Source organism: Gobius niger, assembly GCF_951799975.1.
Source record: "Gobius niger genome assembly, chromosome: 14".
NCBI lineage: Eukaryota > Metazoa > Chordata > Actinopteri > Gobiiformes > Gobiidae > Gobius > Gobius niger.
Window position 1 is genome coordinate 22688685 of NC_136865.1, and position 21884 is coordinate 22710568.

The 21884-nt window shown below is 40.0% G+C and overlaps 3 protein-coding genes across 3 annotated transcripts; 1 reads left to right on the forward strand and 2 right to left on the reverse strand.

Moving 5' to 3' along the window:
• Positions 1 to 4184, reverse strand: LOC306973955 (uncharacterized protein). Its single transcript, XM_079571054.1, has 4 exons — positions 4042 to 4184; positions 2185 to 2341; positions 1843 to 2047; positions 1 to 364 (listed from the first exon to the last, which is right to left on the reverse strand). Exons 1-4 carry the CDS (start codon positions 4079 to 4081, stop codon positions 26 to 28), a joined length of 741 nt encoding a protein of 246 aa, XP_079427180.1. The 5' UTR covers positions 4082 to 4184; the 3' UTR covers positions 1 to 25.
• LOC306973954 (apolipoprotein A-IV-like) lies at positions 2270 to 11557 on the forward strand. The gene is made up of 6 exons (XM_079571053.1): positions 2270 to 2362; positions 8070 to 8234; positions 8314 to 8355; positions 8426 to 8576; positions 9574 to 9886; positions 11238 to 11557. The coding sequence occupies exons 3-6, from the start codon at positions 8322 to 8324 to the stop codon at positions 11481 to 11483; spliced, it is 744 nt and encodes a 247-aa protein (XP_079427179.1). The 5' UTR covers positions 2270 to 2362; positions 8070 to 8234; positions 8314 to 8321; the 3' UTR covers positions 11484 to 11557.
• A 4828-nt stretch (positions 11558 to 16385) lies between these two features.
• Positions 16386 to 21884, reverse strand: tomm40l (translocase of outer mitochondrial membrane 40 homolog, like). The gene is made up of 10 exons (XM_079571020.1): positions 21851 to 21884; positions 20793 to 20998; positions 20454 to 20521; positions 20284 to 20376; positions 19036 to 19137; positions 18834 to 18939; positions 18465 to 18587; positions 18325 to 18401; positions 17148 to 17250; positions 16386 to 16957 (listed from the first exon to the last, which is right to left on the reverse strand). Exons 2-10 carry the CDS (start codon positions 20995 to 20997, stop codon positions 16818 to 16820), a joined length of 1017 nt encoding a protein of 338 aa, XP_079427146.1. The 5' UTR covers position 20998; positions 21851 to 21884; the 3' UTR covers positions 16386 to 16817.

Sequence of the window (21884 nt, forward strand, 5' to 3'; positions counted from 1 at the left end):
TTCAAACATTTCACAGAGTCCACATTTACTGCATGGTGTTAGTGAAGGACTTCCACAGTGTCTCCATCTGCTTCCTCATGTTCTCCGCCTCGAGGTCGAACTTGGTCCTGATCTCCTCTCCGTACGGGGCGAAACTCTCCACTTTCTTGTTCACCTCGGACTCAAAGCTTTGGGACATGGCCGCGAGACTGCGCTGGAAGTCCCCAAAACTCTCCTCCATCTTCTCCTTCATGTCCACGTAGGGTCCCATCTGAGCCTGCAGGTCCAGGTTCATGGACTGGGTTTTCTGCATCAGGGACGACGTCAGTCTCTCGGCGTCCATGGTCTTAGCGAAGGTCGCGGCCTCTTTCTGCAGATCCTCAACCTGGGGTAAGAAAATGATGTTCATGATCGCACACTCAAAGCTTTACAACTGGAGCATGTTTTAATGCCACAAAAGCAATGAAAACGGTGCATATTTAATCTTTTAAGATTTTCAATAGAGGTCGACTGATACGGGTTTTTCTAAGGTACTGTCGATATTTTGTCTGTGATGAAGCTGTAAAATGTGTCAGTGTTGATCTGTGACAGCAGGGGGCGCTTTATTAGGGGAACAGGGCTGATATATTCAGGACATTCATGATTATAGGTATTTCAGATGAAGATAGTTTGAAAGACAAAAATCTGCAGATTCCAAAACAAAAGATTCTTAAAGAGACTAGATGTAAGTTGGTCATTTTATACTCACTACTGCCACCTCAGGTCTTACGCGTAACTGCAGCTTCTATATTAAGCTCGTGCATGACGGCAATTACCAAAAGTAACAACTTTTCGAGTGACAGTTCATGATTTTAGAGGCAGTTGTGGTGAATAGGTCTGAGCTCATTCTACATATTAGGACATGGCTGGAACATGTAAGGGGAGGAAAACACATAATTTTAACCTTTTTAAACTCTGTATAGTCTCTTTAAGTATCTATCTCTATCTCTGAAGTTATAAGCAAATGTCTGCAACATAAAATCTATGAATTATGATCCGAGGTGAACAAACACTACAATGTTTCTCAGCTCCTCTGAGGCCGAGGTATTGTGAGAGAAAAAGTTTAGATTAGTTTTGTAGGTCTTTCAATGTAGCTTTCAAATGAGGCGTTACACTGGCCTATAGGCTGCCAAGAAGTTTTAGATTTGGGTAAAGCTGAACTGGAGAAAATGTTCTCAGTCAGACTAAACGAAGTTTAAAAATGTTGAAATTAAGTATTTTCCTCCCCTACATGTTCCAGCCATGTCCTAATGTGTAGAATGAGCCCAGACCTGTTCACCACAACTGCCTCTAAAATCCTGCACTGTCACTCACTATCGAAGCTGCACTTACGCATAAGACCTGAGGTGGCAGTAGTGAGTATAAAATGACCAACTTGCATCCATTCCCTTTAAGGCGGGAGGTAAGAGGTTGTTGCAGTGCAAAAAAAACATGAAGTCGCTATCACTTTTGGTTCTGCAGATATCGGCCACACTGTGTAACATTTTGTGTTCTACTGTTGCCAAATGCCAAAACAAAACATGCTCCTCGACAGCTCATCACAGAAAAGGCTATTTATGCGGTGGTAAAACAAAGTCCATTAGTTTGGAGAAAGACCAAACCCATTTAGATCTCATATGTGGCTGCCTTTAGTCACATCTCCATGGAAACGAGCTGGAGATGAGCTGGAGACGTCCCACCCGTTCACATGCACTTTAAAGCTTCTTAGTATTTAAGGCCTTCATTTTGGCACAATCCATTTACTGACTTGCCCTGAGGAAACCCAGTCCTACTCTGTGGTGGAAGTACAGCCCAGTCCTGGTCCAGTCCTGGTCCAGTCCTCACTTGTTTCTGCAGGTTTCCCATCAGCTCGTCCGTGAAGGGCTTGAGTTTGCTGCTGAAGGTGCCCAGGTCTTTCTCCAGTCGCTTCTGCATCTGTCGAGCTTCTCTGTTGAACTTGTGGAGCAGGTCCTGGGTCAGAGGCGCCACCTGGGTCCGCAGTGCGTCACTGAAACGGGTCACTGCCTCCGAGCTCTGAGAGATGAGCGAGCTGAGGGATCAGAGACGGGAGAGGGTTTAGAGATAAAGATTTATACTTTATAGCTCAACGTAGACAGATCAAGATGGAGAGATACAAATGAAATGGGGTTGAGTTGACCACAAATACACATTTTTCAAAGCTCTTACTTGACTTCTTTGCCGACTTCCGACAGTTTCATCTGTTTCAGTGACTCGTCGGCCACTGTGGTCGCCTTGGAAACGTACTCCCAGAATGCATTTTTCACCGTCTCCACCTGTTGATCGAGGACCGGGCCGTTGGAGACCGTCCGCGCCTCAACCCCGACTGAAACAAAGACAAAGCGAGGTATTCACTAACAATTCATACAATGGGAATAACAAGGCGCCCGATTCAGAATTTCATTTGAAAGCTAAGACCTGCAAAAATGATTTTATGCTGCTTTTTTATCACTTTTTCATTTTTGTCACATTTTGGAGGTGTTTTTTTGTGTTCTGGTCTTTTTAAATTACTTTTTTGTTGGGTTTCTGTCACGTTTTTGTTGCTTTTTCATCTCTGTTTAGTTGTGTATTTCTGTCGCTTTTTTAATTGTGTTATTGTTGCTTTATTAATGGCTTGACTTTGATGAGTTAAAAGCTTCTCAATGGGATAAAGTCGATATTATAGATTGACAAACCGAAGTGAGGCTTTCAGTCCGCGCCATGATTCACACATAAGCACTGACTTGAGCCAAGATTGGAACTGCTGGCCTTTAGATTATGCTCTTTATCGACTGATCCACTATCATTTTGCCATTAAGAGCAAGTAGATCCAAAAATAACTTAAAAGCTCACTACACGCAACAATGAATGGCCTTCATACTTAGTTATCTTTAAGAAAATAGCACAAGTGTGACAAAGATGCCCTTATATTCATGCCTTGTGCCCCTTACAGCAACTGGTCTGACCCACAATCAACCTGGGACAACAAGCCATGACCCAAATATGACTTGTGAAATAGAGTGTAAAATGTTATCTTTTCCTTTTAAAAAAGGGGCCTGAATCATGGGGAGGGACCTCGTTGGCCCCTTTAGGATCCCTGAAGGTGTGAAAATGACCTTTGAAAAATATGTGGAGTTTCTGACTGACCACTTTCTTCTATGGTACAAAAAGAAGAGCCGTGCTTTCCCAAACAAAATCCTCTTCATGCATGACAACGCACCATGTCCTGCTGTAAAGAAAACCTCTGCATCACTGGCTGCTCTGGGCATAAAAGGAGAGAAACTCATGATGTGGACCCCTCCTCCCCTGACTTCAACCCTATTGAGAACCTTTGGAGCCTCAACAAAAAAAAACATCTATGAGGGTGGGAGGCAGTTTTCATCCAAACAGCAGCTCTGGGAGGCTATTCTAACATCCTGCAAACAAATCCAAGCAGAACCTCTCCAGAAACTCGCAAGTTTAATGGATTTAAGAATTTTGAAGCTGCTATCACACAAGGGCTCCTATGGTAAAATATAACTTGACCTATTGAAATAGCTTTTGATTTCAGTAAATATGACCTCCCAATGCTACAAATTCAACATATGACCATTTTCAGTTAATTACAAGCTTTAAAATGTATTGAAATGATGAGTTGCATAATAATTTGGAACAGTGGATTCTTGTTTTTACTACATTCATTTTTGAAAAAAATGCTGTTATCACTGGGAGATTTTTTTCAACCACATTGAAATGATCCTCTACCAGTTAAAGACTTGAAAATTATGCTTTGAGTTGACAGTTTAGAAAATCAGAGAAAAATGTCATTTGCATAATAATTTGGAACGCGGTGTATAAGTACGTTTATATATAACAGTACCCAGCCCTAGTCCCACCAGTTGAGACCCACTGCCTCACAGTATATCATCTTTTCCTGACTGCAAATGACACTATACTCCACATTGCAACTTAAAAATTCACTTCTAGTTACCCTACATCAAAGTACCATCACTACTTATGCTTAATAACATAGATAACCTCTTCTGACATTATTGAAATCTTTCTTACCTGCAAACACAGCCAGGACAAGCAGCAGCAGGACCTTCATGTTGCTGCTGGACGGTGACAGAGGCTGTGGTTGGATGTGTCTGTACTGTCCCGTAGAGTTGACCCCGTGCCGTGATGAGCAGTGATTCTGGCTCAGGACAAGCCTCTCGTGTTTATATTTGTAGTGGACGGAGGGACATTTGGAGGAATCGAGAGTAAAGTCCAGACACATCACATGAGTTTGAAAACATGTGGCTACAGCAGTGACCCCTGAACTCAGTGAAGAAAACAGGCTTTGTATTGATGTTTCATACAGACTTAGCATCCGGGTGGACTGGGGTTTGTGCCTTCTGTTAATCTCCAGCCTGAATATGTTTAAGTCCCAATCCCAGAAAAACAGATATGAACACACACATTTCTTTGTTTCTTATGGTGAAAACAATGAAACACTCAACATGACTCTCTGAGCTATTACTCCAAGTTTCAGCTATATTACTCAGCTGGAGTTATCACCACTGAAGAAGTATGTGAATAAAATAGAGCTGAGGAAAAAATAGCTTGATATAATTGTGAAATTTTACTAAACTATTTCAACACACATTCCTAGACTTCCCTCTCTCTACTCACACTTCCTCCAATTCGTCAAGGGCCAAAACCTCCACAGACTGGAGAACTGCAAAAGGTGTTTTCTTGAAGTTTGTTACAGTTAAATTAAATCCACATCCCGTGACATTTGACCCTATAAATGAAATAAAATACAAGCATTTATTTTTTTTACAGATATGTTTACCTTGAAAATGAACAAACAAACAAATGTGTGTTTGCTGTGAGCGGCTCAGCTCTCCTAAGACCTGACGGTGACGTATCTCGGAGTGGGACGTCTCCTGCTCGTCTCCATGGAGATGTCGACTATCCAAATATGAGATTTAAATAGGTCCTCATCAAAATCCAGTCTTTTACTCACGGCAAAAATAGCATTTTCTGTCATTATGAGCATATTTTGTATTGCTGAGAATAGTCCAAAAATGTTACACAGTGTGCCTTTAAGAAAAAAAGATATCATAAAAAAATCCAAATTTACTTTTGTTTTTTCTAAACTTAAAGGGGCTAGATGCAAGTTAGCCATTTAATACTCACTACTGCCACCTCAGGTAATACGTGTAACTGCACTTTCTATATTGAGGACCCGAAGTAACAACTTTTTGAGTGACAGTGCAGGATTTCAGAGGCAGTTGTGGTGAACAGGTCTGGGCTCATTCTGCACCTTAGGACATTGCTGGAACATGAAAATACATAATTTTCACATTTTCAAACTCTGTATAGTCCCTTTAAAAGAGAAAAACACTTGCCTCAAATTTGACAGATTTCTTATAATTAGTTACTTAAATCAAGGACGAATTTCCCTCCTTTCTCGTCTGCTTTTTGCAGTGAACAGATGCCTGAGCTGATGTGAAGGAGCAGCTTCTCTCAGGTGACTGTGCTTCTTATCCTATATGGGTGCCCCCACCACCCTGCGGAAGAGGAGGAAACTAATTTCAGCTACTTGTATCCACCATCTTGTCCTTTTGGTTATGACTGAAAAGAAGACATAAAAAGGGGGGACAAATCAGGACCAGAACAAGGCTAAAATGTTTCCACACTATCTTTGTTTTAAGCTCTGTTGTTGACCAAAAACATAGAAGACCTTTGTGATATTATGGCTTCTATGATATGAATATGGTGTCACCTACTACAATAATTTGGCGATATATTATACTGTCTAACAAGATACCCTTTATTTTAAATTAAATTAAAAGTGGTCATTAGGAAACTGCAGCAGAGTGTGATTTAAGGCCACAGCTGCTGGACTTTGACCCTGAGTCTTATCTGGACTGGAGTGAATGATAAGTGCTGGTTTATCAGTGAAAAGACATTGATGAAGTGTTGTTTTCAAGTGGCTCATGACGCATAAGAGTTACTTCAGACCAACAACGGAAGTCAAATCTTACACGTTTTTCTATGTGTGACAAATGCATAATCATAGGTACAAGAAATTGATAGAAATCGATCTATTGTCTTCTGCCTCTGTCTTTCCCCCCACAGTGTCGAATTCACTCCAAGAAAAGACTCCCCGACTTTCCTCTCCCCAGGCACCTCCTCCAAGCTCCTCTGGGCCTCACGAATAGATGACAATAGGTTGATTGATACAAATTGATTTAATCAGAGGAACGGCTCATGTTAGATGTTCTGTGGAGTGATAGTGAGTATGAAGTTAGGAGGATTCTGAAATGCTTGTATCTTATATTTCTGAGTCCTTTACTTCACCTTCTTGATGCTGCCACAGTGACCACAGTTTTTGGTTTCTCAAGCACAAGGACTTTATTTATGTTTGTTTATTTAGTTCCATAACTGATGCTGCTTTTCTCGATTAAACTGGTTTAGACGAAGTTAGGTTTCAGTCTCGATCTATAGACGGTCTCTTTCTGGTAATGCTAATCTTCTTTCTAATACAGCACTAGAAGGATGGGTCAAACAGAGGACAAAAAACAATGAAGCAGTATAGAAATAACAAGTACATATTAACATGACTTAATTAAATGATATGACTTAATGCTGTTATTTTTATTTCACTCCGTTTTAGAGCCTGTATCTTCCACTATATTTGTGACATTTGTTTCACACTTGGGTTCAGTCAGTGGAGCTAAAGCTGTCGTGACGTTGTTTTGATCAAACATCACATGACGGGCGGCAGAGGCGCAGATCGTTGGGAAGGTCGTCTTGTAACCGGATTGTTGGCGGCTCAAATCCCTCAGGTGTTGTTATGTCTTTGGGCAAGACACTTCCCCCATCTCCCACCTTGCCTCCATCACACTGGTCATGAGAGCGTGAATGGGTGGGACGTTCCCTCGTGTCAAGTGCTTTGACAGAAAAACACTGTATAAATATGACCACACTGAAAGAGCCGCTGACATTTGACCTGGTTCAGACCGAGAACAAAAGCACTGTTTTTCATAAAGATGTTTCACTCTTTTAATAGTTTAAAATAATAAAAATGAAAGGGAAATACTTGTACTTGTTTTCTACTTATAAACTATATTTGAAAGTGGATACTTTTATACTTGTATTTAAGTACACTTTAATCTGATACTTTTGCTTAGGGGGACTATACGGAGTTAAAAAATTGTAAAATTAAGTGTTTTCCTCCCCCTAAATGTTCCAACAATGTCCTAATGTGTAGAATGAGCTCAGACCTGTTCACCACAACTGCCTCTAAAATCCTGCACTGTCACTCAAAAAGTTGTTACTTCGGGTCCGAAATGCCGTCATGCACGAGCTCAATATAGAATCTGCAGTTACATGTATGACCTGAGGTGGCAGTAGTGAGTATAAAATGGTTAACTTGCATCTAGCCCTTTTAAGTAAATTTGTATCTGTAGTTACGCTGCAGTAAAGTGTAAAAATATAAACACTCTTGACTCTGATCGCTCTCCCAGTACACTTTCATTACTTCTACTTTTACAAACTCATTTTTTGTTTGTTTTATTTGACCTTTATTTACACAGGAAAGTCCATCTGAGATTATGAATCTTTTTTCCAGGGGAGTCCTGGCCCCAGAGGGGAACCTATTGTACATATTTTTAGTTTAGTAATTATGACTATTACTTCAAATGTGTTTGATCGGCCCAATATTGAGAATTTGAGGACACTTGTCTACTTAGGAATATACTATTTCTTTGTGTGCAAACTTCTTCTTTGTTGTGGACACAGTCCTCACGTATTACTGTGAAATGTAAATGTTTATTATGTTGAATGTGGGGTAGGCGCTCATAAGCTTCTTGCTTCAGCCTACTCTTTTTGAGCATCTTTGACTGTTTAATGTGTATTTGTAAATTAGGAAAATGTAGCTGCTCAAATAAACTACTCACAAACTCTTTTTGTCAAAGTATGGGTGACATAAGTTGTGGTTAAGTGCTGTACTCAGTAATCCTTGAACTGACTGGACATTAATTATTGTGAATATGCACAAACTCCATTACCTACAAGCTTTATTACATTTTTATAGGACACAGGCTGCACTCTGTCAGTGAAATCGTGACGTGGAGTGGATTGTGGCAGGTTTCGTCCAGCGGGGCACGGTCTGTGGGACTTTGAACTTGGTTTTCTGTATAAAAGTTTGTGATACGCCTTGGATCAACACAGAGGTACCAAGAAGACGGGACAGGCCAACACTCACGGTATTTAGCAATCGTTCATGCCGTCAATAACATCCTACTTTTATCAAACGTTTAACAGGACTTTTTCTTCTTTCTGCAGATTTCAACATGAAGTTCCTTGTGGCTCTCGCTCTAATTTCTGGTGAGTGGATAATACCTTTATCTTTGAATAAGAAATGCTTGATATTAAAACAGTTTTGTGACTTTCGCAGTCTGCAATGCCAACATCGTGTGGCACGAGCAGCCCAAGACCAGCGTGGACCTGGTCAAGGACGCTTTTTGGGACTACGTTGCCAAGGCGACGCAGATGGCCGAGGACTCGCTGAAGCAGATCCAGGAGTCCGAGCTGGGACAGGACGTCAAGTGAGTCCAAATTTTGGTCTAGTTTTGTCTGGATTGTACAGATGTTTTGTTGAGCATGTTATAGTTGGCTCAGGAAGTGTTCACGCTCCTATTTTTTATTCCTGTTATTAGTTTGAGGTTTGATTGTGAAAAAGTTCACGTTTTTCTTCTTTATAAATACACACATACACAGGTGTAGAGGCTGCACCTTTCTGTATTGATAGAATTTAGCACAAACAAACTTCAAAAAGAGCTCAGCTATGATTGAGAGCAATGGAATGACACTGCAGTTGTTATATAGGGTCTAGATGTCATTATCTTTTTAATCTTTTTTTTGTTTTTGTTTTTTTCTATTGAAATTTCATATTTGCTGTAGGGCATGGGTCCCAAAGTGAGGCAAAGAGGCCCTCAAACTTGTCTATAAAACAAGTACTTAAAAAGAAACAAGGAAAGATACATTTATTTGCTAAGATATACTACTTAAAGGGGAATTATGCAACTTTTTATGTGGAAAAAAAGTTGATGTTTGTTCATATTTGACCTTAGTAGTGACCGAGCTGCTGTATGAGTGGTCAGCATGGCGCCTTTACTTTCCATCACAGTGGTCTCTACAACGCTCCAGGATCAGTTGTTTTGTAGGTTTTAGGGGGAGAGGGTCCTTCAGCAGAGAAAACCTTCCAAACAATGATCCTAGAGCGTCCTAGAGACCACTGTGATGGAAAGTAAAGGCGCCATGCTGACCACTCATACAGCAGCTCGGTCACTACAAGGTCAATGCAGCTTTAAATACAGTATTCAGCCTTCAGTCATTGCTACACACATACACATAGCTTGAGTTTTGTCTTGTTTTTGGACTAATCTACAAAGTATAACAATCAATAGGCTTCAATAAATCAACTAATTATAATGTGGCAAGTAAAAACATGAAGCAGATATAGTAACATCTGAAAAAGACCAGCCACACTTCTAAAAAAAAGTCAATTTCAAGCCCATCAATGTTGCACTTTCTTCCCCGCAGCACTAAGCTCTCCCAAAGCGCCGACACCGTGAACCAGTACGTGGTGGCCCTGAAGACCCAGGCCGCCCCTCTGTCCCAGAACCTGCTCACCGAGATCACCCAGCAGACCGAGACTCTGAAGGCCCGCGTGGAGACCGAGCTGGCCGCCGCCAACGCCAACCTGCAGCCGTACGCGGAGAAGCTGCTGGCCGACCTCCAGACCAAGATGGACGAGCTCAAGAGGGACGTTGCTCCCCTCGCCGAGGCCATGGACCCAGAATCCCTCAAGACCGTGCTGATGCAGAAGAGCCAGGAGCTGAAGACTTCCCTGCAGGTCAGTGCTCATTAATCATAAATACAGACTAAATTCAAAGTTGTTAATGAGGCGCAAACTGTGACTAAAATCTCTATATATTTTTACCGACTCATAAAAACTAAATAAAAATGAAAATAAGGAGCAGGAACAGTTTGAAACAGCCTCATATTTAAATTCACTCATGAGGAACAAGCCTGTGCTTTGTTCATGTGGGAGAATTTTCCATTAAGCGAAATAAATCAATATGTTTGCATACAATAATATAGGCTACAGATAAGATAGCTATAGATTATGGAAGGCAACGCGTCATACCAGGGAATGGAAAGGGAAATCTTTTACGAAAACAGTGTCTGCGATGCTGTTGGGCTTGGAGAAATAGTTAAGAAACAGGGAAATGATTATGGTCAAGGGAAATGCTTTGGATTAGGTTTATTTAGCGATATACAATGATATGAGTTTGAAATCAAGTTTGTAGAGATAGAGTTTGGGAAAATCCACTGTTACCATGGAGATCCCCCATGTATGTGGTTGCTAGCATACATTTTCCATAGACTAGCATTAGCTAAAAACAGTATAAAAAGTGAAGAAAAAAGCAAGCTGTTGAGTCACTACTGGTAAATACATCTAACACACAGTAAATAACTCTAGTATTTTACCTTTTAAAATCTCCATTAGTTTATAATTGCTGCTAATCCCATGATGCTTAGCGATATGACATCATATCTCTATAATCATTTGCTTTATCTCTCAAACCATTACTAAATGCATAAAATTAACAAAAAAACTATACATTGAGCTGTTCAAGGAAAAAAAAATGTGGCGTTAACCCTTAATTACTGGAGTTCTTTTTACACACTAGCATAAGGAGTCGGCAAAATAGCAAAGTGAGTTTGTAGCCGTTGGACACTGCCTTACGGAAACTACTATTTTTTCACTCTTTTTAAATGTTTTCTATTTAACATATTAAAGTCAAGTCAAAATCAGCTCCATATGAATGTTTGGACGTGGCAGATTGTCCGCTAAGTGAAAAACCAGCACATGAAGCTAGCCGTTAGCATGTGGCATGAAGCTAATGTTAGCATTATGGTTAGCATTCTCCGTTATTTGTGTTTTTATTGAAACAAGCTGTCCTTCTCCAGCCTCTGTGTCTTTATTTGGTAGAAAATACATCCTTTATTCAACATTTGTTAAAGTAGTGGTGGAGTAATTGGTAAAAGAGCAGTGTTTGCCCTTTTATTGCCCCCTCTGGCAGCAACAAAACTTAAAATGTGTGGCCGTTTCCAAAGATGGAGTCTGTATGAATGTAAAGTTGATTAAATTAATTGTCCAAATCTTGACTAAAACTAATAATGTGCTGAATGTGCTGCAGGCTCAGATGGGGCCCTACGCGGACGACGTGAAGCTGAAGATGGAGCAGAGCCTTGAGGAGTTCCAGACCAGCCTGATGCCCCTGGCTCAGGGCTTCGAGACGCAGCTGAACGAGAAAGTGCAGGAGGTCCAGCAGACCCTCGCCCCGTACGGAGAGGAGCTGAAGGCCAAACTGCAGGCCGCGCAGGACGTGAGGGCTCAGATGGCTGCTCTGTGGGAGTCGTTCGTCCAGAAAACTTCCCAGTAAACAAACACCGAACCATCCTGCCTGATTTATCCTGATCCTGCTTCAATATTAACCAGCTGCTATTTATTTCTGCACTCAATAGTATTTTGGTAATAAAATGCCTCTGTGAAATATTGGTTTTGTTGCCTTTTATTGGTTATTTTATTTCACACTGTACAGACAGTGGTAAAGTCAGTGTTAATTTTGACCACTTATTTTAATTTAGGTTTTGTCTTGAAAATGAAAATGTAATTACTTTTTAGTCTAGTTTTAGTCGACTAAAATTGCAAGAAAATTTAGTCAACTTTGCATTTATAATGTTCATTATAATCATATTTAATCAGGTCTTCTGCTTCATGGAGCTTCTCTTCATGAACAAATCTCAGAGCTGCTGCTTTGGCAGAGAATTTACACGATATGAGGCTCTATCAGACGGTCAATAGAAGTTTGGATGATTTTTGTCTCTCCATTTCATTTTTATTTAGTCTTATTTTAGTCATAGTTTTAGACTCATGAAAAACTTTAAATTTAGTTTTAGTCCAATTTTAGTCTATAAAATTCTACTTTGACTAAAATTAAGACTTAAAATTTCAGTCGACGAAATTAACACTAGGTAAAGTGCGTATTTTGACAGATGTTTATGATTTTGACAGATGTTTATGATTTTGACAGATGTTTATGATTTTGACAGATGTTTATGATTTAAAAAAAAAATCATTTATGACTTACTTTTGTTGGACGAAGCCAGACAAGATGAAGAGGATGCACCAAGTATATCTACAGTAGACCAAGAACATAAAACAATACGACAACAGGCCGGTCCATATTGGGACTAATAAGAAACGTCGACTAAACAAGAGTTAAAAAATATATTTACTTCAAACTGAGTAAAGACTACAACTGCACAGGACCCCATGATGTACCAGTTTGTAGTTTATTAACAGTTTCACATCTTTTTTACTGCATTGGCTGCACTTTTGTGTGTGGGCCTGTTGGACCTTTGCTAAAAATGGTAAACTGATACATTTTTGGGCCATTTTTGATGGTCATCCTTGTGTTATGTGTTTAAATGGGCAGAACTCTAAGTAAATTGCATATTTATGAGATATTGTAAACCACAATGCGCGAAAACCTTTTTTTGTAACAAGACTGAATACATTTTTTTTGTCATTTGGCCATAATACTGTCTGTCTTCAGAGGCTGCTTTAACCCTTCAAAACGCATTATGGTAATTATTAAGAAAAGAGGATCATGAGCTTAATCTGTGCATGAATCCTGAACAATCTTATTTATCATGTTGGCACTGCCCTTTGAAGGATAACTCCATAACTCCATAGTCCAGCATTGGGTTACTCGAGTTCATTCATTATTGATTATTCATAAACTAAACACGAGACACACCTTTAAAAGGCATTTGTTCACAACACACAGCACTGAAGTTACTGCCTGTGAAAGTAAATAATGTCCTCTCACAGTAAATAACTGTGTTCAAAGTCACAGTGGAAGGCTCCACGTGGTCGAGGGAAATGAACCCTGGACGACAGCGGAGCTGAAGTTTCCAGAAGTAAAACCCCCACTAATTTTACCCATCTTTGAAATCTAAAAACAATATAGAAGGAAAATGAATAATGGAGAAAAATGAAATATGTGCCTCCTCAGGACCACAACCATGAGTGATTTTTATATTGGACTCTGTTTTATTTGGTCCGTACTGACACTTTCTCTGCAAATGAAGTTCCAAATGCAATCTGTGCATATTTTATTTCAGATTTGTAAACATTGCATCAAACAGAGGAATGAGGGGACATTTTGATATTCAAACCTAAATCAGACACAGCTATGGGCAAAAAGATTGTCATTCACAGATGAATTAGTTTTCGACCATAGTTTTTGTATTTCTGACAAATATATGCAGTAAAAATAGTTGAGTAATGTCATTGAGTGGGTTATGTCTCTAATGAAATGTCTAAGAAATGTAGATTTAATGCAATTCTGAATCTAATTTCATGCTTTTTAATGATTTGTTAAACTGTTTAATTGGTTAAACTTTTCACTCTGGTCAGTAGTTACTTCATTAAATATTGAATATTTAAAAGTCTATTACACAAATAGGGCTGGGTACCGTTACATTATTTTTTCAATATCAGTACTTTAATGATACTTGGTGTGCGATACCAATACCTTAACGATACTTTTTCCAATACCCGTACTAAAATAGTATCCAGGAAGAACGTTTACTCTATGTTGTAACCAAAGAAATATGTGAGTACTTCTGTCTGGATATATGAACTACTGATGTGCTGCCCTTTACATTTTTTCTAAAACCTGTACTAAAATATTTGTCATCTAGAACCAGAAAACAGAACAATAATGTGTTGAAAATCTGCAAAAGATAGGCTTCATCTCCAATGTCAAGAAATGTGAGAAAAATGGGGAATAAATTGGAGAAAAAATTGGGAGAAATTGTGGCAAGAATAAGGAAAAAATTGTAAAGAAAAAGAAAAGAAAAATTGGGAAAAATGTTTGAGAAAAAAAAAATAATTTGAGGAAGAAGAAAAAAATATTTTTAATAAAATTGGCAAAAATAAATTGCGGCAAAAATAAGAAAAATATTGGGGGGGAAATAATTTGGGCAAAAAAAAAAAAAAAAAATTGAGTTGAAACAATTAAGTGACTTCCTTTAATGCTGTCCCTGGACCAACAACGTCAACATTTGGATCTAAAGATATTTTTCTTTGGTTCCTTTTATTTTTTTCGATACCAGTAAAACCTAAACTTTTCCCCCCCGATACTAGACCGGTATCGTTTAACGTTACCCAGCCTGAGGTGGGTAAAAGATGAAAGACACAAAGCAGTTTTAGTAAGAAATTGTAGTTTACTTGTTTCCTAGAGGTATATATATACAGTTATTATATTCACTGTTCCACATTGAAGTAACACAAAAAAAAAGGCAACAAAAAACACAGATGCATCGTGAATGGGAGCATGGACCGTCCCCTTACAGTAAACTTCGGTAAAATGAGTTCTTTCACATCATGCCAAGAGACAGAAAACTGTAAAAACGAAAATAAAAAAAAAGAACCTAAAACGCGACAGGCATCGAACTCCGGCTTCACAATGAGACCTGTACAGGCAGTTGGTCAGAGATCGCTTTCTTTAGATATTCCCGTGTTCATTTAGATTTAGCGGATACATTATTTCAGAGCTTCAGTAAAAGTGTTGCATTCAAGACCAAAATCCAAGACCAAGCCCAGACTTTAAGAGGTGTTGCTAAACTGTACGACATATTTAAAAGAAAAAAAAAAAAGTACACAATTAAATATATAAATAAAGTGGAAGATAAAGGATAGCCCAGTGTTGTATGGCGAGACAGTTCAAGTAAATGTATTGGCAACTGTGGATGGTTGACAAAATAAACACAAGAGGTCAGAAATCATTTTGTGATGGTCCCAAGCCTGGATAAAGCAACGCATCAGGAAGGGCATCTGTAAAATGAATGTGAAATGACTGGCAGATTCATTAAAGTGGGGGGTATTATGCTTTTTGATGGTTTTTGGTAATAATCTCAAACACATCTTTATCGCTATCTTACACCTTGTTGTTTAGAAAATGCAATATTGATTAGAGGATATTTCTGGATTTTACAATGTTGGTTAGCAGCCGATCTAGCGCAGATAAAGGCCGATATTTCCGGAAAGTGATAGGGAGTGAAAGAGCGAAGTCAGGGCTTTAAAACGAGTCCTCACACAACTTCCTAGGCCTCAGGGAAACAGAGAAACATTGCGATGAAATTTGGTGAGCTACAAGTTTCACTAAACCTCAGTGAATATGGACATGCTGCGTGATATTTTGTAGCACAGAATCCGGAGAATCCAATTAAGGAGATAGTTTTTAACCTTTGCAATTGTATTTTTGATCGCTGTGCAAAATGAATGCTGTGCAAAATGGCTAGCAACAGAATGCCAATGCTAACGGCACCGTGCTAATGCTAACGGAAACTTATCAAAGCTGGGACAGAAACTATGATTGAATCACCTAAAATAAAAAAAATCGTGGCAAAGCATTTGGCCAAGCAGACATTTGGAAAAATCTGCCAAGAATATCGGTTGAGAATATCGGCCGAGCATATTGGCATTGGCCAATAAAAAAACACAAAAATTGGCATCGGCTTTAGAAAAACCCACATCAAATCGACCTCTAATACTGATCTAAAAACAGCTGAAAAAAAAATCCAGTAGCTTCACTTGCTCCACACACACACCCCTTCGCTTGCTCCCCTTTGCTGCGCAGCTGCTTCAATAAAGAGAATAAAAGACGGAGACAGAAAAGGCCGCCGGCTCGTGTGGCTGTAGGTTTCAGATTCTTAGGTCGTAATGAGAGGATTAAGCTTAGCAAGAGATGAGACGAGGAGAGCATTTCCTGGATAGGAGGAGCTTTAGCTCAGAACAGCCAAAGGGAAGATTCAAAGCTTACTCAAAGTTGCGCGAGTGGGTCGAAACACAGCTCCAGATATGTTTTTTTTAACAACATGGTAAAAAGCTCTAAAAAGAAGTGGATTTTGCATAATACCGCCCTTTAAATGTGGATGGAGGTAGATAAACAGCCAGAAGAGGAAGACTCGTGTTATTTTACTCATTATAACTAAATGTATTGGAACATGTGCGCCACCACAGTCTATTTACTTACATAACTGAAGTACTAACTACTTAATCTCTTCAAAACCCAGATAAGACTATTTCAGTTCATTTAAGCTAGCTGGCTCTGTTTGGAGTCGACACAGTGGCTCAGTGGTTAAGCGCTCAGGCTTCACAGCAAGGAGGTTACAGGTGCAATTCCTGGACCGCTCTGTGCAGTTTGCAAGTTGGGTTTCCTTCGGATGCTCCCGTTTCTAAAATCAACCCAAAACATGCACAATCGTCTAAAACCGTGGTACATGTGATTCTGTTTTAGACACGGTTTAGTCCTTGATCTAGGGCTGGTGGTATTTGAAACGTCAAATATTTTATGAGGTATGGAATGACTGAGAACCACTGGTCTAACGCCTCCCGCTACAGTAGATACTCCTAACAAAGCCATTTCCAGCTCTAGAGAAGGGTTTCTCATGTGGCACTGAAAGACGGGTCAAATGCAGAAGACAGATATGCCAACAGGGACAATGCAGTCCGCCTTAAATACAGTGATCGCTCTTATAATAAATTCCTACTCTGATTTTACAAAATACTGAACCCCTCTTCTGGTTTGGCTTTGATTGCAACACCTTTACACCATATTCAAAACATGATATTGTTTCGCTACAGAGGTCAGGCTGGACGGGTATAGTCTGTCCGTTTCTCTGCGAGGTCCGTGAACGCACCGTTAACCGATGGTGACGCCGAAGCCGCACTGAAACTTGTTTTTACGATGGTTCAGGAAGGAGCAGAGGACGAGCGACAGAGGGAGAGGCAACAGCTTCTTCTCTAATGTAGCACCGACGACCCAGTTACTGTCTATGGAGCCTAGACACAACAGGACCAAAGGTTAATCGTTCAAGATCTCCACTTTGGCTCATCCAAAAATCACACGTTCACAGTTTAACAATGACGAGTGCCTTTAATGACCTCTCGAACAGTGAGATAAATGTCTGCATAAAAAGTGTTGTGCAACTCAGAGCATGTCCTTGATAAATACTTGATAAATAAAACGTACCTTTGAACTGTAAGTTGGCTTTAGGCACGTCTATCTGATATCCGAACGAAACACTGGTGTCCTGCATTCTCATGCTCCCCTCGAACTCCACTCCCACCTGCAGCTGTTCACAGAGACACGAGCGAAGAACCAAGTGAGCCTAAGCAAAGCTGAGTTATACATGTCAACACGCCTAGGAACGAGGTTTCAAGATATTTTCCAAAAAGTAGTCAGTGAGATAGTAGCAGAGCTCGACATTGACATAAAGATAACGATACAAATGCAAACCAACTCTGCAGTGATTTTACTCTAAAGATGAAAAATACATAACATACAAACAGAATGTTCTTTAAAAAAGGCAGAATAAAACATTATCTGTGAACTGCTTTCTCAGGACTAAAATACACTGCCCGAGCAAAAGAAGTCTGATAAAAGGTAAAATAAGAAGTCACACGCTCTAATACCTAGCGTTTAACTTTGATTGCAGCTCACAATCGCTGTGGCGTTGCTTCTGCGATGTCAAATGTCCAGTGATGATGGGAAAGTGTGACCACTGTGCAAATCCTTCAAAGATTCTCAATAAGCCTGTATTAAAAGCCTGTATTACCAAGTTTCTCAAAGCGCTACACTGCCGTCATTATATATTCACTCCACACTTGGTAATGGTGAGCTACAATTGTAGCCACAGCTACCCTGGGATAGACTGACCGGAAGCGAGGCAACAGGTCTGTGCCACTGTCCCCTCCGACCACCACCACCAGTCACTCACTGCATTCACTCTGGCCTATTGTACGTGGTTTTATTGGTAGGGGAAACCGGATACCGGGGAGAACAGAGATTTACCGCCCAGGTGGGAATCGAACCTGGGACCGTCTAACTGTGAAGCACAAGCACAGCTAACCGCTGTGCCACAGTGCCGCCAATGGGGTTCAGATCTGGACCCTGTGGCTAATCCATGTCATGTCTTTGTCATCTTTGAATATGTCCGTGCCATCAGGGAACAAGAAATCCTTTGATGGAATAACCTGGTTATTCAGGATGTTCAGCTGATCTTATTCTTTGGGCTCATGGTGTTTCTGAACCTAGACCTGACCAACTCCAGATCAGAACAGTTCATTAAATCCAAGTGGACACTCTTTTTGCTCAGGCAGTGCATGCTGGAATACACAGTACGCAAGTATGATTATAGAGTGAATACCTGGTCACTGGCTTTATGGTAGTACGAGGCATGAGCTCCGGCTGAACCGAGGGTCAGTGTGGCAATGTAGTTATTCCCTAAAACAACAGGAAGTATATTTCAGTTGTTGAACATACTGAAAAACTAAATATTTCCTGCACCTGTGTATCTGCCGACCAGAGACATGACGGAGCCCTCCTCTCCAGGTCTGCGATGATAAACCAACTCCCCGCCCAGAGCCAGAGCCGGGGTGATGGACTGAAGATAGTGAGCTACAACCAGACCTGAAAACAAGCAACATTCAGCAAGATCACACATGACCAACCATACCTCAACCATTTTCAAACAGTGACAGAAGCAGGAAGTTCAGAGGAGCATGCATTGCAAAGAGATGCCAAAGTGTAGCATTCTTTAAATTATGTTTTGACTTATGGGAGCATTTGAAAGAATCCTAAATGGGGAGAAGCTTATGAGGATCAGGACAAAACTATGCGTTAGTGAAGTGAACATAGATTTCCACTTTGACGCACCAGATCCCACCAGAACGTCTGGATTTCCGAGAGTGACCGTCGCGGTGAAGTCGTCTCCTCTGTAATCTGCGTCTCCCTGCCAGTTTACAAACTTGTTCTGTTGTGTCTGGAAGAAAAAAAAAATGAATGAAGCAAGTCAAAACCAAAACTAAAAATCCTGACAATTACAGACCAAGCAACAAACGTGTAGGGAAAGGTTTACCTGAAATGCGAGTTTGGAGCGTATCTTGCTGCTGACCTGGTGAATGATCTGAGCGTTAAGGCTGCCAGAGTTATCCATGTCTCCCACCATTACAGGGAAAAACTGCACAAGAATAAAACGATAGTTAATCAAAGGCAAATGGTTCATTAGGTTTTCAGATATTTTACTTTTAATCTGTGTTTTCCACATAATATGTTTACTGAAACTGTGGGCCTCTGCCGATCGGAAATGTAATATACTTTGTTGATACTATTTTTAATATGCCACATATTTCTTCTTTTAAGGGGAGACACTACAGGCAAAACTCATTTTTTTCAGTTTTCAGGCCAAATTGGTCTCTGAACATACAAGCTTTCACCCGGAAACCAATAATACACCGAATCTTCACAAAAACATGTTTAAATATTGCGCCGATTCAATGTTTTCCCATAGACTTGAATGGGACAATGCAATTTCAAGGGCCTTTTTCTCAAAACACATTTTTCTGTCATTGTGGCGACACTATGTCCACGTCAGTCGGACCTAAAGACTTCACATTTTCCAGCCTTGGATTGAACAATATTTGGAAGATTTTTTCAGAGGGACTTTTTATTATCTAATCCCTAGCCCCATTTATTGAGTTTTGAATGTCAAAAAATAAGGCGAAAATTAAATTTTGACAATTTTTTTCACTAAAAAAACCGCTTATTTTAAAACTAAAAAGAAATCCAAAATCCCCTCTGATAAATGAATAAAATGAAACCATAAATTTGAATGTTGCTCAATCCATTATTCAGATTTCGTCGCCAAAAAGATGGGAAATTTGGGGCATTTTTAGGCACATTGTTCTTATATGAAAAGATAAAATAACAGAAAACTTGCCATGTATTTCTTTCTCACATTTATGCCAGTGATCGACAGCAAAAGTTTCAAATTGATATCTGTAAATTTAAATTTTTTTCCCTATTCACCTGAGGTCATTTTTTATCAGCATGTAGTGGATTTAAACGGTAAAAAAAAAGCAGAATTCTGCAGCTTACTGTGCTTTGCTGATCTAAATTTAATCTGCAGTTTTGGTGGCATCTGGTGGCAATGTTGTTAAATACCGCCATGAACATTTTTTCTCCTTTATTCCATTTTTGTATTTGGAAATATTTAATAAGGAGCAACAAAGCTGGAACATGTTTCCGCTCTTGTCAGAAACCTTCCCAAATGACCCTGTAAAGCGTGTGTTTGAGTTCAGTGAAATGGATGATGTCTCGGTCGTACCTCTCCTGGACCCATTTGCTTTGTTCCAACGTATGTGGCGCCAAACCTGTAGCTCGAGTCTCCCATTGTACTGAGCAGCACTGTGTGGCTCACCTAAGAACAAGAATGAAACATCTTCACCAAGCTCAATAGGTGAACAAAAAAAAATGAGGATTCTCTTTTCCGTTTACCTGAAAGTGGTTGCTAAGCCCTTTGTTGACAAGTAGCCTCACTCCCTCCATCTGCATTGGGAAGACTTCTGCAAACACAAAAGTAAAACATGTTTATTGCATCATGGTTAAAATAAGAAGATGGTTTCATACGGTGGCACAGCAATACGCGCTTGTGCTTCAAAGCTAGAAAGGCCTGAGTTCAATCCCCAGCCGGACGGAGCCTTTCTTTGTGGAGTCTAACAGCTACTCCGGTTTCCCCTACCACTAAAACATGTACAATAGACCAGGGTCGGCAGTGTGTGAGTGGTTGGTGGTGGTCGGAGCTCACCATCATCACCTAACACACTAATATTATACCTTTACATTTTCGATGACACTCTTCAAACCCTCCTGGATTTGGTAAAGAGCTCTCGGTCTCCTCTGTTGGGGCAGACGAGGGCAGGACGGAGGAGACTGGGGGCATCCCGAACCCTGGAGGAACAGTGAGTCCAGGAGGAACAGCAGCGCTCCCTGTGGCCGGGGGAGGCTGGTTCGGGGAACTGGCAGCCATCACACTGCCCATTCTGAAAGAAAAAAGTGAATATTTATGACCACAACCTGATGTTCAGGTTTTTTACAATGCAGTGTGTGTAATACTGTAATTAGTCACAGCCAATAGCATTTTGATTTATCTGTTATAAATGATGGATACATGAACATCCATCATTTATGCAATACAAATACATTTTGTCTGACTCCAGTTGAGGTGAGATACATAGAATCCTCATAGTACTAAAGGGAAACTTGTAAGATGGGACCTTGTTAGATGAATTGGAAAAATCTCACAATTTACAGAGGATCAGTTATTGTGTCTACAATAACTGATCCTCTTTAATCACAGACACCAAAATGTAATAGAACATTATAAATGAGCAGGCACTAGTGTTTCTAGACACACATAACGTCACTGTGTTTGACATGTTTATAAAGGACATCAAATAATGTAAAAACCCAGACATCAAGACAAGCTCCCATCATAATAATTGGAATCCCACGAGCTGTAACCTTGTCACTGTAACTGCAACGAGGCTACTTTATTTTATGTAAAAATTATATAAATCACTTATCAAATGTTGACAGTTAACATTGCATCGTCAAAACCAACATATCGCAGATTTTTGTCATTTATAAGGCAATATGTGTGATATGCCTTATCTAGTGGTATGAATGAAACCTGTCAAATAGGTTAGCCTTGAGGCTAGCTCCACCGGCTAAAGTAGACACAATCCTCACAGGTCGTTTCAACAGCAACCGTAAATAATAACAGGTTGAGGTTAATGCTGATATCCTTTCCAGGCTAGAGGAAAAATGTGAACCCTTTTCTACTCAGATTAAGAAGTAAATTAGATCAAATCCGAGGCTAATGATGCACTCACGTTGTATTTCCAAAGGACGATGCAGCGGCGGAAG